Source organism: Scleropages formosus, chromosome 5, assembly GCF_900964775.1.
Source record: "Scleropages formosus chromosome 5, fSclFor1.1, whole genome shotgun sequence".
Lineage (NCBI taxonomy): Eukaryota > Metazoa > Chordata > Actinopteri > Osteoglossiformes > Osteoglossidae > Scleropages > Scleropages formosus.
In genome coordinates, this window is record NC_041810.1 from 19,238,703 (window position 1) to 19,254,523 (window position 15,821).

The 15,821-nt window shown below is 42.5% G+C and overlaps 2 protein-coding genes across 2 annotated transcripts; one reads left to right on the forward strand and one right to left on the reverse strand.

The window, feature by feature from the left end:
* Positions 1-2,053: 2,053 nt before the first annotated feature.
* On the forward strand, positions 2,054-6,505 carry mansc4 (MANSC domain containing 4). The gene is made up of 3 exons (XM_029252485.1): positions 2,054-2,497; positions 4,211-4,345; positions 4,531-6,505. Exons 1-3 carry the CDS (start codon positions 2,278-2,280, stop codon positions 5,859-5,861), a joined length of 1,686 nt encoding a protein of 561 aa, XP_029108318.1. The 5' UTR covers positions 2,054-2,277; the 3' UTR covers positions 5,862-6,505.
* A 1,061-nt stretch (positions 6,506-7,566) lies between these two features.
* mrps35 (mitochondrial ribosomal protein S35) lies at positions 7,567-14,884 on the reverse strand. The gene is made up of 8 exons (XM_018755007.2): positions 14,767-14,884; positions 14,528-14,583; positions 14,003-14,170; positions 13,406-13,466; positions 12,946-13,085; positions 11,767-11,876; positions 11,021-11,090; positions 7,567-8,139 (listed from the first exon to the last, which is right to left on the reverse strand). Exons 1-8 carry the CDS (start codon positions 14,873-14,875, stop codon positions 7,855-7,857), a joined length of 999 nt encoding a protein of 332 aa, XP_018610523.2. The 5' UTR covers positions 14,876-14,884; the 3' UTR covers positions 7,567-7,854.
* Between the last annotated feature and the right edge of the window lie 937 nt (positions 14,885-15,821).

Below are 15,821 nucleotides of genomic sequence, written 5' to 3' on the forward strand. Positions count from 1 at the left end.
AACAAAGAGCTGTGCTGTTCTGTACGCTGTCCGCTGCAGAGAGAGGTCTCTTTGTGTGGACCTTCGCACAGGGTCACCGCGCTGCTTAATTGACGGAAGAGAAAGAGCCTCTCATCAGTTGATAGGAAAATATATGTTCAGTTAAAACTGGCTGTACTGTGTTCTTTGTAAAGTACTACATAAAGAGTGCAAGATGTAAAGACTATATATGTTATTTATAATGACTGCTATACTACATTTTCAGAGTTCTATATTCAGAATAGCACCTACTGGGGAAAATTTCCTCTAGTCACTATTGCATATTTTTCACATCTATACAATTCTGAAAGAAGATAAAGAGATTTGTTAAAAGGTTCTGCAACAGGAGGTAGAATTTGAACCCGCAACCACCAAATCCAAGGGCAGTAGTTCTGATCACTTTGCCCTCTACTGAGCATTACACTGCCACCACACCTTATACATTCTGTACAATGACATCACCAGTTGCATCTTGACATTTTGAGAGAACAATACAGATTTAGTGTCAAACTTAAAGCAGATATAACAAACGCCCTGTATGCTACACGCTGATTTAACAAACACTGGCAACTGTTCTCAGGACGGATTAAGGGAAATATGGGAGAAATACCTGGAACCTGCCTTTTAATGGTGATGAATGGCTTTGAAATTGTGTCAACAATTTTCCCGTCTGCTCCTCCCGAATTGTCCATAAATAAAACTTGCCTCATTCACAGTGTACCTGCCTGCAGAAGGTCTTCCTGGGATACTTCTGGGGACATCTCTGCTGTGTTTTCAATGTAAAGCTGCTCTGGGCACGTTGGTATATTTATTCTGACAACATGATAGGATATGAGCGTATTGGAATGGCATTCCTCCAGTATTCAAAAAACCTTTAACAAAAAAGTGTAATATGTCCTCCTTTATTTTTTGTTAAACAACAAAATCTTTTCTGACAAAGATGTGCAACACAGGTTGTTTTTTGTTTAACTTTCTTCTGCTAGAAAAATAAATGTGATCTGCACAATGATTCGAAGGGGGTGCGGTGGCACAGTGGGTTGGTCCAGGTCCTGCTCTTCGGTGGGTCTGGGGTTTAAATCCCACTTGGGGTGCCTTGTGGCAGACTGGCGTCCCGTCCTGGGTGTGTCCCTTCCCCCTCCAGCCCTACGCCCTGTGTGCTGGGTTAGGCTCCGGTTCCCCGTGCCCCGTGTGGGGTGAGCGGTTCGGACGGACGGCACAATGATTCAGACTAGACCTGCTGAGTACTGTATGCTGCACTTGCTCTGTATTATGCGTCTGTATGTGAATACTTAGCATTTTTCCAGCACCCTGTTTTTGTGTCCTTGGTGTTGTGATTGAGCTCTATTCAGTTCTGTTGTCAGAAAAACAAACAAAACAATTTCCCATGGGAAATAAGCAGTCAAGGTTGCATCATTCATAGAGACTACAGGAGACAAATATCTACAATATTTAGTCATCTCCAATATTATTTTATTATGTAGTGCTTACAGTTGTAGTGATGGAATAATTAATAAAAGCAGGATTTTTTTGGGGGACTTAAACCAACATCCTTCCAGTAGCAAGTTCTGCTCCTTAGTTATATCCTCTCTCAATCTGTAACTCATTTATTCATTATATTTCAGTTAATCATATCTTAACACTATCACTTTCAGATTAGAGCCTCTTGTATTATATAAATTAAGTATATTATTGTTATCATTAATATTATTGATGATAACAATAATAACAATTAACCTTCAGTTCACTGACATTTTTGTCCAAAGTGATTTACAATGAGTTACTCCTTTACACAACAGAATATTCTTATCAGGGTAAGGACCTCGATAAGGCAGTTCAGCAGGAGGTGGGATTTGAACCATAAACTTTCAGTCAGAGTGTAAAGGAGAGCCCTGACCAACAACATGCTATAGAGGGGAACAGCATTATAAACATAAAATAAGATTTAATTTCTACATCACATTTTACAGCATTAAATAGGTCTATGGTGAGTCAATACCACCAGTGCTGTATTATTACTGGTCTGTCGCCCTTTGGACTGCGACACATATTTGCAGGTAACGTAGCCGGGAGTGCGCCGCCAAGACGGACACGCGCTCCGCCATGTGGGACCCTCGCGCCTCGGGAACGACACCCCTCAGCGCAGTCCACCGCAGGTGAGGCGTTCATTGCGGACGCTCCTGGACACTCCGGACACACCTGTGCAAAAAATGGCGCATTTCGGGACACTTTCGCTCACAATCTGATTGCCACGCGCGCGAAATGACCGCGACTTGGCGCTTGCTGCTGGTGCTGAGCGTGGCGTGCGGCGCCGAGGCGACGTGCTCGCCCACGACCTTCTACAGGAACTGCTGGATCCGCCGCTTCCCCGGGCTACTCATCGACGTGGACGCGTCGGCGCGCCGCGGAGCGCAGCTGCTGCGCACCTACCAGGAGGACTCGGCGGTCAAGTGCAGCAGGACATGCTGTCTGAGCCGCAACTGTGAGTCTTCGCCACTTCTTCGTCTCGAGAACTCTTTAAGTATATGAAATTTTCACCACAATAAAACAGCCCGTGTAAATGTCTCATACGCACATTCTTTATGTGTACCTGATTAAAATTTTTTTTTTTAAAATACGCCGAATTTTTGCCTCAGCCAGGTTCAACGTTTTTTTTTTTTTTTTAAGTTTCTCAACTTAAAAACTTATGATATCTTCAGTACGCGTGACGTGGTTGTTCAAGTACTGCTCGAATTTTCACCACCCTCAAGCACTCTTCTTATTATATATATTATATATATAATATATATATATACACAATAATTAACTACACCGAATTTTCACAACACATCATGAATCCTGAATTTTCAAAACAAATTCTTACTGCGTTCCTTTCAACACCCATTATATAAAAAACAGTTTTAACTTGTACAGACTGAGACTTCACGTTTCATATGAACACATTCCCGTACTTGATTTTCTCAACCTTCTTCTAGAACACGTTAGTATCACACTCCATTTTTTCACCACTTGTATTATTATAAAAACCGAATGTTTGTAAGTACCTACTTCGAATTTTCGCGATACTTGGTAACAAAGGAAAATGTTCTCAGTCTTTGCTGGATTTTCACCACACTTAATATTAAAAGCACATTGTTGAAGTATATTTTCACCACATCTTTCTCTCAAAAAACACATCATTGCTTAAGGCTTTTAAGTTTAAGCCTTAAGTCTAACTAGTTTTCAGCCCTCTTCACGTTATAAAAACTTGAATTTCTCGCGACCTTATCACAAAAAACATTGCTTAGTTGTAATGAACTTTCACCACACTTACGGAAACATTTCTAGTAAAAATGGGTCCGTGTGAGCGAATAACACCAGACACTATAATTTCCCCCTTCTTTGACTGGATCTACTGACAACAGGCTCTGTTACAGTCATTTATTACACTTATTTTCCAGAATGTTGATAGTCAAAACAATTACTGCTCTCTTATACCTCTATTTTATGATTTGTTATAATAAACAACCTTTTGCCCTTGGTTACAGGTGCACATACAGTGCTGCTACATTTGGTTGCATGAAGCGTAAACTTACATTAGGGACCCAAGGCATAAGTGGGGACGTGCCATCCCTCCATTTGTGTATAGCTACTGCGGATTTCCTGGGACCCACAGTTCTTGGAAAATTGTTAGACCCCTGACAAGGATTTGAGTTAAGATAAAGGGTAATGGAGGAAACAGGTTGTGTCACCTAACACATTACACAGATATACAGATACTAAAACAATTCAGGTCAGTTCATTTTCTTTTTTAAAGAGGCTCCTCTCACCGTGCTGACACAGTGCGCTGAACAAAGTCTGGGCTGTGATACAAAATATTATGCAAAGATGCAATGCAGAGTAGCAGCAGTTAAAGTAATCTGGCAAGTGAGGAGAGGAAAACAAAAAACTCCCACTGTGAAAAGGGGACAAAAATAAACCTCTGGGGGTCCAAGTCCCTGCAACATCCTGCAATGTCTCATGTCTTCAGTATCTGTAATGTGACAGACTTTTTCAACCAAGAAATCAATTTATTTAGAGTGTGCATGTATAGATCAGTTACTCCCACAGTTTTTCTTTGTCCTGTATATTTTTTATATATGAATCAGTAGTAGGGAGAGAGTGAGGTAGTATACAGGGATGTGACAGAAATGTGGCATTGTCCTTTAACCCGTAGTCTCCTGTAACTTGGCTGTGTTCCACTACGACACCGCCCAGGAGAGCGTTAACTGCTTCCACCTCCACTGTCCTACCCTGGAGAGCTGCATCCTGAAGCACAGAGGAAATGTCATCCTTTACAACATCACAGCAGGTCAGTCTTGTTCTTTCACCACATGCTGGTCAGCGTTATGTCGTCAGTATGGGGGCAACCCTTCACCACACACTACTTGATAGCAAACATCACTTTAAGAGTTCAATAAATGTAGCTGGTGCTTGAAATTTGTTAAAAACGTAATGTTTGGTTGTTGTTGTAGTAACCTCAACGTTGCCTTCCAGGTGCAGACCCTGACTTACTCGTCTTTGGGAAGTACTTCTCCACTGTGCGTGCATGGCCTCAGCTCTCATCCAGGCTCAACTCATCAGAGGTTCACGTCTCAGACAAACGTCACTTCAACCGCCTGCCCATGCCTCCTGTTCTGCCCCGGACCCCGTCATCTTCTCCTAAGCCTGGAAAAAATTTGGTCAGCTCCACCTCGGATACTCACCCACCTCTATCTCGGTCTGGCAGCTCTACCCAAAGTACTCCTAAATCCCAATCTGATGCTGTAATACCCATCATCACAAAACCACTTCCTACCATATCTGGTTCCACCCACATCCCTTCTGCGGTTTCACATACTACACTTCGCTTCATCTATAGAACCACTACGACCTCACCCACTAGAGTCACTTCCACCATCATCACCCCTACAGCCTCACTCAAAGCAACCAGCCCTACCTACCCAGTTCCTCCAAGCTCAACCACTGCAGCCAGTGCTACCTTCACCACCTCTACAACCTCAACCACTGCTGCCAGCTCTACCTTCATCAACCCTACATCTTTACGCGAATCAACTAGCTCTGCATACCCATTTCATATAACCTCAACTACTCCAGCCAGCTCTGCCTACATCACACATACAGCCTTCCTCAAAGCAGCCATCTCTGCCCAAACCCTTACACCGAGACCCATCATAGCCAGCTCCGGCTCCCAAGTAGGCACACATACCGAAGATGCTATTAGCTCCACTGATACTAGCATATCGTCATCCATTACAGCTCGTTTTTCCTCCACCACCATCACAGTCCCGCCTGTCGTTACCAGCTCCGCTTCCATCACATCATCAACTCCATTTACAAGAGACCGATCTATCTCCACCACTTCCACAACATCCCTCGGCCGCTCCACCAGCAGACCCGCTGATCAGCTTACCACCCGCAGTCAGTCCTCAAATACCCCAGGCTATCATGCACCATCCTTGCATCTCATCACTGCTACTCCTGTGAGCACCCGACCCCATTCCTTCCCCATTGGTCCAGCCAACATCGATAGCGGGAAGCAACACCCCAACGATACCAAGGGCTACGCGAACAGGAACCACACTGCTGGAGACAGTGAGGGCAATGGAGTAAAGCCTGCCCCGGAGACTCCAAACTGGTATGGAGCAGCTAAAGCCCTGCTGGTTCCTGTGGTGGTGAGCGCTGCCATACTTTTGGGTTGTTGCTGCAGTGTGCTGCTTGCCTTCAGCTGGAGGGACAAGAGGAAGGGCCTCTACAGGACATCCTGGGGAAAGAAGAGGGGATCCATGCGACTCGTCAAGTATGTGATTGTTAAAGAAAATTTTTGACCAGGCTTGGGGGCATGGTGGTCCATCACAACGAATGTAAAAAATGTGTGTTTATGGATAGGGACCCAGGCCTGTGCCAGCGCTGCAACTTTTGGCCTAGAAGGGATGTTTTCATCCGTTGTGTAATAGTTTACACAAAATGGGGAGAGAATACCCCCACCCGCAACAAAAAACATTTGAAAAATTCTGGAAAATAAGTTTGGGCACTTTAATGGTTGTTCTGCTAATAAGACATCACGTTTGATTTCACTAAATAATGTATACATTCATCTTTTTTATTCTGAGACTGCAGCTGGAATGAACTGCTGTTCAATAGACTTTTATAGAAGCAGAGCTTTCAACTCTCCTGGCTTCAGGCTTTGCTACCAGAACAACTGCTTTAATTAAGTTTTGATCAAAATGAAACTGCTGCTTTATTACTTACAACAGACTGCAGTGTTATAGTGTCATAATTTTTAAACGTTAAACAGTCAGCATGATCTAAATAGTTTCTTTTTCCTTTGGAATAAATCTCCCTGAGGATGGCGTAGCAATAAATACTAACATTTGAAGCATGGAGGCTGAAAAACCTAAAGATAAACATATTTCTCACCATTTACAACAGCTTGAAAAGGTTTTCTTAGGTTAGCCTTGTTTTTTTTTATCGAGTCAAACTTAAGTTTTTAAGGTAACTTGCATCATTCAATCTGATCATATTTATTTACTGATTGCTTCAGGAAAAGTGATAACATTTTTTCAAATTTATTAGTTTCCTTGTAAAACTCATGCTGGACAAATTAAAGAAAAATATTCTGGGGACATGATAAAAGTGCTGTAGTTATTATATTGCTTCCATTAAATGGTTCAGAAATTCAGGCCTTTTTTTGTTTTGGGAAGTTGTTTTCATACAGCAGACATTCAGTATTATTCAGAAACAATTTTGTTAAAAATATATGTTGGTGTTATTATTTTGAGATTGGGGCTTTTTTTTTTTGATAAATATTAGTAACTCCTCTCCTCACAACAAGAAGTTGCCAAACAGTGCAATTTCATAAAAGAGATTAACTGTGTTATGTGAGCAATGGGTGTATCAGCCACTGTGGATTACTTGGAATAACAAACACCCTTTGACTGGTCTTAACTTCGTAAACTGCGAAACGTGACAAAAAATGTAAACGTAAGGCACTGATGAAGAGAGGCAGCGATGTGTTCTAGAGATGAGGCGCTGAATGCCCTTTGGTGTCAGTTTGGAGTTGCTAGGCAGGTCAGGCCTAACATACCATTGCTCTTAGAAGGTTCCAACAGGCCCCAGGACTCAGATTTCTGCAGTCCGTCCAAAACAAGTGCACTGAATGTCCTGGTATTTTACTCACATCGCTGCTGAATGCATCCTTTCTTCAGGAAGTTGGAAATCAGAGGGTGTGAGTGTCATCTCTGACTTACCTTTACCACTATAAAGGCAATACCTTTGTCCAAATCAACTTGGAATGCATGATGTACCCATTTATTTATATACCAAGGTATTTTTGTTCTTGCAATTCAGGGTAAATACCATGATCAAAGGTACTACAACAAGAGTGAAGATTCAAACCTGTAACTCTGAGATGGTAACAGTCTTAACCGATTACAGTAGTCATGCAAGAAGAAACCTGAGCCACTAAAATCCACAAAAGATATAAAGAACAGAAAACAGAACAAAAAGAACATTGTTCAAGACTTTTGAATCTGCCAAGGTGCAAAATAAAAGCTCTTTAATTGCTGGACACGGGGACATATTGCTGGCATGCTTACATCTGTCAGGAAGAGACATGTCAAAATCCTGGAGAAATGCACAATAAATGTGTCAAACAAGACCCTGAAAATATGTTTAAAAAAAAAAAAAAGAGGAACCAGGTAAAATATTTTATTTGACCAAAAATGAAGGGGCACCATGTCGCTCTCAAAAATATGAATGGATTCAGTCGCCAATGACTCCATCACAGTCCGTGAGCTCGCTGAGTCTGGTCTGTGTCCCTCAGAGGCGCAGGACTTTCTTGACAGCCTCCCTGTACTGCAGCACGCTGCTCTCGCTCTCGCCCTCGTTCTTCAGCCGGCTCACGCTAGCCGCGTACTCCTGTACTTCAGAGGAGGCCAGCAGCTCCTTTCGCACTGAGTCTGTGTCCACTGCTGCGTCCGCACTGTCCCCAAGTGTCCGCATGCGCAGCAGGGTGTCCAGAACATTCCTCTGGGAAGGGCTGTCCTCCCAGCTGTACTCCTCCATGTCCTCCACGGTTTTCTCCTGCTCCCAAGCCTCCGTTTTCTGGACAGATCAAGAACGCTCATGACAAGGTTGACTTTATTCTCAGAACAACTACCTTAAAAGGTTCACAGATAAATGTTTCCTTTCATTGTGATGACCGTGGTATAAAATACAGCTGGTCCTTGGCTTCTGTCCCCATCGCTCAGCTGTAAATTGCAAATCCCCCTACTTTACATAAACTATAAAGATGCATATGAATGCTACAGTCTGTAATAGGACTTTGTTATATTTTTTCACAATTTCACAAATTATTCACGCTAAAACAATACTAGTAGAATAATGTATATACAGTACAGTATTAGAACTATATTTTCATGCTGCACTATTATTTTTACTTTCTTTTCTAAAAATCTATTGCATTCTTTTCAGCACCACCAGAACACTTTTTTTTGCTTGCTAGCTATTTTAAAATGTAACTAAGGGAACTGCAAATGAAAAAAGTTTTGTAAACAAGAGAACGATATGGTGCCTTGCGGCATTGCAGACAGCTGATGTTATTATACAGGAGATGGAGCAGACGTTAAACGTTACCAAAACCTCGAGAGAATAATACAAGTCACACATGTCGTAAATCGAGGATTTGTAGGTAACTCACTTTTTTATGGGTGTGACTACCATGAAAGCACATGACATGACATGGTGCGACTGCACTGCACAGGAAGTATGGAGAGCAGCCCATCCTGCCTCGTGTGAAGAGCTAGAGTTTCTCCAGTGTGCTCCACGTGCTGCCTTCACACACCGTCTCCCTTCAGTCTGTCCTGCTCATGTCACCTTCCCCGTTAACAAAGGGCCCACTGTGCACCACCTTCCACTTCCTGTGGTTCCACCAGTGGGGCTAATGACCATCATTACATCTACGGGTCCCTGATATCCTTCCCACCAGAAGCCCCTCAAGCAGTCTTTCATACGAGGGCCGGAGAAGGGATTATCCCACCTACTGGTGACCTGTACAGGCGACCAGGGACAGATAACATCCTTCAGCACAGAGACAAGCGACGGCGTTATTACAGAATGAGTCTTCACTGAAACCTTGGAAAGTCACATTTTCAACGAGCACCACCAATTAGGCACATGCGCTGAGATATGACTAAAATAATAAACTAGTAAAACCTACCTATTGTTGCAATTGTCTTTTTCAGCCTGTTCAAGGTTCTTTGTGAAGTTCTCAATATGGAGGCACAAATAAGCTTAAAAAACTGATTAAAATCTCCAGTGTCCCCTGTGCCCTGTATGTACCTAAACTCTCCTGAACTGCCTAAAATATAAAACAGACCACCTACGAAGGAGCTTGCTATTCCAAAATTTCCACGGAGGACAAAAAAGGGAAGACATACAATTCCAAATACAATGGAGTAAAAACAAAAGACATCAACAAATACGACACAGTGAATAATATAGAGTAAATAAAACAAAATGAAAACTAAGTCATGCAGAGAAAATAATAATGCAACGGGGGGGAAATCTAAGTACCCTCCAATACTAGACAGCGCGCAAAGACAAAGTAGCCCTATCAACACAGCCTGCAGCTACAGGTTCGAAAAAGGAAAGTTGGCAGAGGAGTTCCTAAATTATTATAAATATTCAAACAGCCTTTTACTCTGCAAATATTGTGTTTTAAGTGATGATGTGGTAACATAAATGTGGCAGTTTGTCCTCTAATGCAGTGATGACGAAGTGCCAAGTTACGGTCAAGCACTACCTTCCCCTCCAGCTAAAGCTGAGTGATCACAGCTGTGGGGCCTGGAGGGGCCACGGGGGCCCCAGTGAGCTGAGAGGCAGTCTCACAGACTGTAGTATAGATAGCATCGCTCCCGCACTGAACAATGGCTCCTTTGGCGGTATACAGCAGCGTGTGAGCTGAACCCACCAGCTTCTCATGCAAATGATGCCGACACAACCGCCAACAAGACTCTTTCCCACCACACTCTACCTTGCCAGAGACCCAGGGGCCTGGAGTAATACCCTGTCCGTGGCAGGGAAACGACGTTGCTTGGGAAACGTCCCTATGGGTAGCCTTGTTAAATACCAATGTAACTCTATAAATTATGGTCTTTATGACATAAGGAGTTATTGAAAAATTCAGAACATCAGAATTGGAACTTTAATAAGACACATATTTATATACTAATAAAATAGTCAATCCAATTTATAATTTTATAGAGGGCTCTTCTCACACAGTGCACTGAACAAAGAATCAAGAGACATTGCAGATATAAATTAGCCTATAGATAAATATATCTATAAAATACAAATATAATATATATTTCAATAGAAATATATAATAACTAAGAACTATCCTATCTAGTAAAGCTATATAGGAAGCCAGCTGGCAACCGAGGAAAGGAAAACAAAAAAAAAGACTCCCATCCAAAAGGCAAGGGAGCTTTTATCATTCTTGTAACTTACTGAAATATTGATGGATTTGCTGAAAAGTAAGAAAAAAAATACTACCCCTCTTGGAGCAGCAGACCCTCACTGCACACCCTACCCCTCTCTGGAAAGGGTTGTCCTTACTCGATCAGGTGTCAAAGAGTTTAACAAAGTGAACACAGAAAAAAAAAAAAAACTGCTCAGAGCTATTACAAAAACTATAACCTTTCAGGTGACATGAGGCACCCACCTGGGGGCAGGTAGAGGGGCAATAAAGGGACACGTAAAATCCAGACACTCTCAGTGACACTTAACTGTAGGACTGGAAAGTCTGCAGAACTCAGGCTTTTGTGGAAACTTACTCAAATTCAGACTATCACACTATGTTCCTACTGTTGTGAGATACACCATAGTACACACATATAAACCAAACAAAAACCAACTGATGAGTCCTTAAATGCCATGTCCATGATAAAAGCTGCCCACAAAAGACATAAAAATGATGACTCACCCATGACTCATGGTATAAAACTGTGAGGAGGTAGAATGCGTAGTCTTTATTCTGCTTTCTCAGCGGACACCTTGAAGAGGAACGATGATGATGATGAACTGAATGCTCATTTCTCTTATGTGCAGACATTTTGAACAATAATGGGTACAGGTTTCATTGTACCTAAGAAGTATTGCAGAACTCTGGTCCTGGGGAAACTATGCTTTTATTCCAGCTGGATTATAAATGTTTATATATTTTTTAAAAAAATTACTAGAAGGCAATTAGGAATTGTTGATATTTGAATAAAGTTTTATGCAGCTACTTGTGTGATGTACACTGGTTGATATAGTGGAAACAAACTAACTGCATTTAAGAATCACGCGTTTGCATCTATGTCTCTCTTTCTGCTAATATAATGCACACATTGTATTTTCTATGAGATGTACGTCGCTTTGGAGAAAAGCATCTGCTAAATGAATAAATGTAAATGTGCAATGAATATGGCACATTTTAAGATTTATAATTCCCATGAAAAGTATTTTCTGATCACGGGTCTGTACTTCTGGAAAAACCAAAGATGTATTTTACAAAATGAACGATCCAGTGTTCATTAAAGTAAATTTTTATTCTTCGTAAAACATAATTAATAAAATAACTGATCCACCTAGATTAAGATCGATACAAAGTTACAGACACAGAAACCAGCACAGCAAACAATCATGTGAAAGTACTGCGTTTAAATTTTCTATTAGCAGGCATCGTACCTGTCAGCCGTGAGGGTCAGCGTGTCGCTCTTCTTGCAATACCGCTCTCCCACAAGCTTGATCATCTTCTTCCGTGCATGATCATCCAAGTTCAGGCTGGACAGCTTCACCTGCGGTCACAGAAGCACAAATGTCACTAATGTAAAAGAAATCCAAACACGACATCACTCGATTGCTGGCGGAGACAAGCTAAAATATGATTAATATTGAAACTTTGCACTCACTGGGTTGTTCGCTGAGCTTGCCATTCAGACTGCAAATGTTTCACCACCAGTGGAGGTGACATTATCAGTGCTTAATGCGCACTATGCACTGATATCGTCACCTCGACCAGCGATGAAACGTTTGCAATCCGAATGCCAGGCTCGATGAACACTTGAACATCTGAATCAACAACCCGAGCTATGAACACCATCAGTCTTTGCTACCATTTCTAACTCTGCACTGATGCTTCTCAGAAACTGCAGTGCAATTTATGCATAAAACATTCTTATTAAAAAACAGTGGTGCTATTAAAACCAGCTGTCTGGATGACGGGCGTTCAATTCTGGTTCTGATTTTCAAGCTATTTTGAACCGATGAACAACAATAAACGCAGTGATGGAAGCATTTTGCTTTTGGAAATTCTTACCTTAGCCTTACATACCTTGTTTTTTTGTTTAATATTTGATGCATATACACCCAGTTAGTCACACACACTGATCCCAGGCTCCCGTAATATGGAACTGGGGAAATTACTGTTTGAATCACAGCTCAGGTACTGAAGGTGTGCAGTTCTGCTCTAGTCAGCCCAGCAATGTGTCATTTACTGTAAATGTCTCTTCTGCTATCACACCCAGGACTATGACTAATCTGGAAGGATTAATAAGAAGTAGAGAGCCTGCAACGGGGTCATAACCCTGACCCCACAGTGTCACAGTCCTAAATAACCAGGGTTTTACATTTAAACACTCATTCCAGCTTCAATATGATCATGAGCATTCTACAGACACATTAATCCATCTCCATAATCACTCCAGGACCTCTTTCTGTATGTGCTTTGTCCAGTTTAATTTAACACTGACATCGAGTTTTTATTACAACTACCTCTTTCAATAAGGGATTTATTCCCAACAGGAAAGCAAAACCTCCCAGCGTGTTCTAGGATGTAGGAGGAGGGTTCACCAGACACTGACTCACTCTGAGCGTCACCACACGGGCCTGAGGGTTCCTCAGGGAGGGCCCTGCGAACACGTAGTCCCTGCTCTCCAGCTGGATGGGAAAGTGCTCCTCACAGTGGGCATCTGAGTCCAGTGCTGACGGCCACTCGGTGCAGAACACTAGGAGAAACATAACTCATCGTGCCAATGGTCGTACCGCATCAACCATCAGCTTAGTGAAGCAGACAGAGCACTCGATGTACTGAGTTAAGGCAAAGCAGTTCTATTTCTGATAAAAGTATTTAGCCAAAAGAGGACAATTAGAAATGTTGAAAGACATGGAAAAATTAATGAACTTACAAGAGCAGGTACAACAAGACAAAACATGGGATAAATTAATATTGCACATCCCTTCCAGCAGTGCCATATTTTTCAATCAAGCAGTACATTAACATTCATTAATTTGCACTAAACCACTGTATGTTGCGTGTGATACTTACGTCTTAAAGCTTCACAGTGTTTCTTAATGGCGGCAGGTGTTAGATGCAAAAAATTTGGAATCTGTAAAGAATATTCATTTTTGTTCAAATGATGTTATTGACAATCCAGAGAAACTCAAAGCAGCAATACTGAACAAGTCACACAAGGTACAGGAGAATTCTTCATATGTTACATAATCTGGGATTTGTGTAACATCTCAATGATGGCAAAGGTTGTAGTTAAAAAGAAAAAAAAGACAAAACCTTCACTGAAATATCCAAGCTTAAAAATATGCATTTCATAAACAAATGAGACTCAAACTGCTTTTGTTCCTTCTTACTCCTTGAAGCCCTGTGACATTACTACAGGGAGCGAAGATACTGTAGGGCCTAATCCTAGTTTTTTCTCAACTTCTCAAACAAGTTCTTGTCTTTCTTTTGTTAAATTATTATATCTAGTTGAGCCCTAAACTGATCATGTATACGTTGCCTCACGCAGTTTTTCATCCTGGACTGTTTTCATCTAACTGCAATAATAACATGGTTAATAATACGGCAAATTCCATATTTTAAGGTGTCAGCAAATGAAGAAGAACAACAATGACACTGAAATGTGACCTTTATGAGCTCCAGGTTGCCCTCCTTGGCAGGCGGAACACCCCTCTCCACTGGGTAGCCCATGCGGATGGGCAGAGGCACCGCGCTCGGCTTGAAAGCAGCTGCAGTTGGGTATACAGCGGTCCAATCCTGGTCCGGGGTCATCTTCTCCCACCGCGGTGGTCCGGCCTGGAAAGCAGCTCATGGTCATTGGGGCACCATTACACGACCTGGAACTGTTTCAGAACAGCAATCTTGGCTAAATTGTGACTAATAAATACCAGTGAGATGAAAATAACCATATGACAGAGAACACATCATGTCATCATGTACATCAGTCAAATCTTACTGATTTGGATTAAAAACTGGAGGGTTTATATACATTATAATATATATAACCCATATACTATACTACGAGAATGTGACGTCACACCCCCGTTTTGTCGCCTTACGTATACACTATATATAGACAGTATGACCGATCATAATACTCAAACGGTGTCTGGTCCAGAGACAACAAATCAAATGGACTCGGTTCTTTCTTACTTCTCTCCTCGGTCTACTGCTCGGAGGTCCTCCTCTTCTTCCTCTCACAGAAACGCCTTAAAATGAATATAAAAGCACCCCAGTTCGTATGGTAAATATCATTGATTGTGAAAATTACCAGCCACTGTGACACTGACTGACTCTGACAGAGTCTCAGTCTGAGTGTCACGTTCAGGTCAGCGAGCCAAAGAACATCTGACGAAAATCATGACCCACGTGCCGTCTTATTAATTAAATACCTTTCGAATACGCAGCTCCTTTGTGCACCGGGTTTAGCGTCAGAACACCTAGACGTTGATTTATTCGGCTTAAGGACATCACCACTGAACACATCGCGGCGGCCGCCATGACTGAACACTGGGCGGTACGGCGAGACAGCAGGGACAAACGTAATAGGACGGCGTTTGGCGGAAACTGCGTCCCCCTGTGGCGGTTCACTGAAGGTACAGTACTGACGGTACAGCTCTGTGTGTCTTCTTCTGAAGTTGATTTAGCTGACACTTTTGGCCAAAGCTATTTACAACGCCAGGTATTCAACTTGTATTGCATTTTTCTTACGTTAAATATTGGGTTGGTATAAGATCTTGTTAGGATTCCTTGTTACAGGGGGTGCGGTGGCGCAGTGGGTTGGACCGCAGTCCTGCTCTCCGGTGCGTCTGGGGTTCGAATCCTGCTTGGGGTGCCTTGCGGCGGACTGGCGTCCCGTCCTGGGTGTGTCCCCTTCCCCCTCCGGCCTTACGCCCTGTGTTGCCGGGTAGGCTCCGGTTCCCCGTGACCCCGTATGGGACAAGCGGCTCTGAAATGTGTGTGTTACTGCGGTCGCGCGGTCAACCGATGACGTCGTCGTAGGCCTCAGCACGTGGAGCGGTCCGCAAAGACGTCGTAAATCAAACGTCGGCACTCGCAAGTAATATAGTTAGGTTAACGGGACAGCCGTCGTCAGTCAGGATTATCACAAGCCACATACATGAGTGAAGGTGCATTTCCCTTTCACGATTATGACCCTCCGTGGAGTGGCACCGCAACGGAGCAGACGGAGGAAGACACTTTTACTGCGGTGCAGGCAGTGAAGGTCTAGTGATACACAGTAAAATACTTTCACATATATTTATGGTCTTGCTATACTCTCTGTGAGGTCCAGAACAGTAGAAACCAAGACCAAAAAAAAGTCCAGTTTTAGAAAATCTAAATGTGAAATATTAAGATGCTGTTCTCTCGACAGACTGCAGGTGGCGGTGTTCTTCCACAAGAGTACTGCTCTCTGCTCAGTAGACAGTGAACATGGAGACTACTG

Coding starts and splice junctions, on each gene's coding strand:
- mansc4 (XM_029252485.1), top strand. CDS start 2,278: ATGACCGCGACTTGGCGCTTGCTGCTGGTGCTGAGCGTGGCGTGCGGC. Junction 2,498..4,210: donor ATGCTGTCTGAGCCGCAACT/GTGAGTCTTCGC, acceptor TTTAACCCGTAG/TCTCCTGTAACTTGGCTGTG. Junction 4,346..4,530: donor CCTTTACAACATCACAGCAG/GTCAGTCTTGTT, acceptor GTTGCCTTCCAG/GTGCAGACCCTGACTTACTC.
- mrps35 (XM_018755007.2), bottom strand. CDS start 14,875: ATGGCGGCCGCCGCGATGTGTTCAGTGGTGATGTCCTTAAGCCGAATA. Junction 14,171..14,527: donor GCAGTAGACCGAGGAGAGAA/GTAAGAAAGAAC, acceptor GCTGCTTTCCAG/GCCGGACCACCGCGGTGGGA. Junction 13,086..13,405: donor ACACTGTGAAGCTTTAAGAC/GTAAGTATCACA, acceptor TGTTTCTCCTAG/TGTTCTGCACCGAGTGGCCG.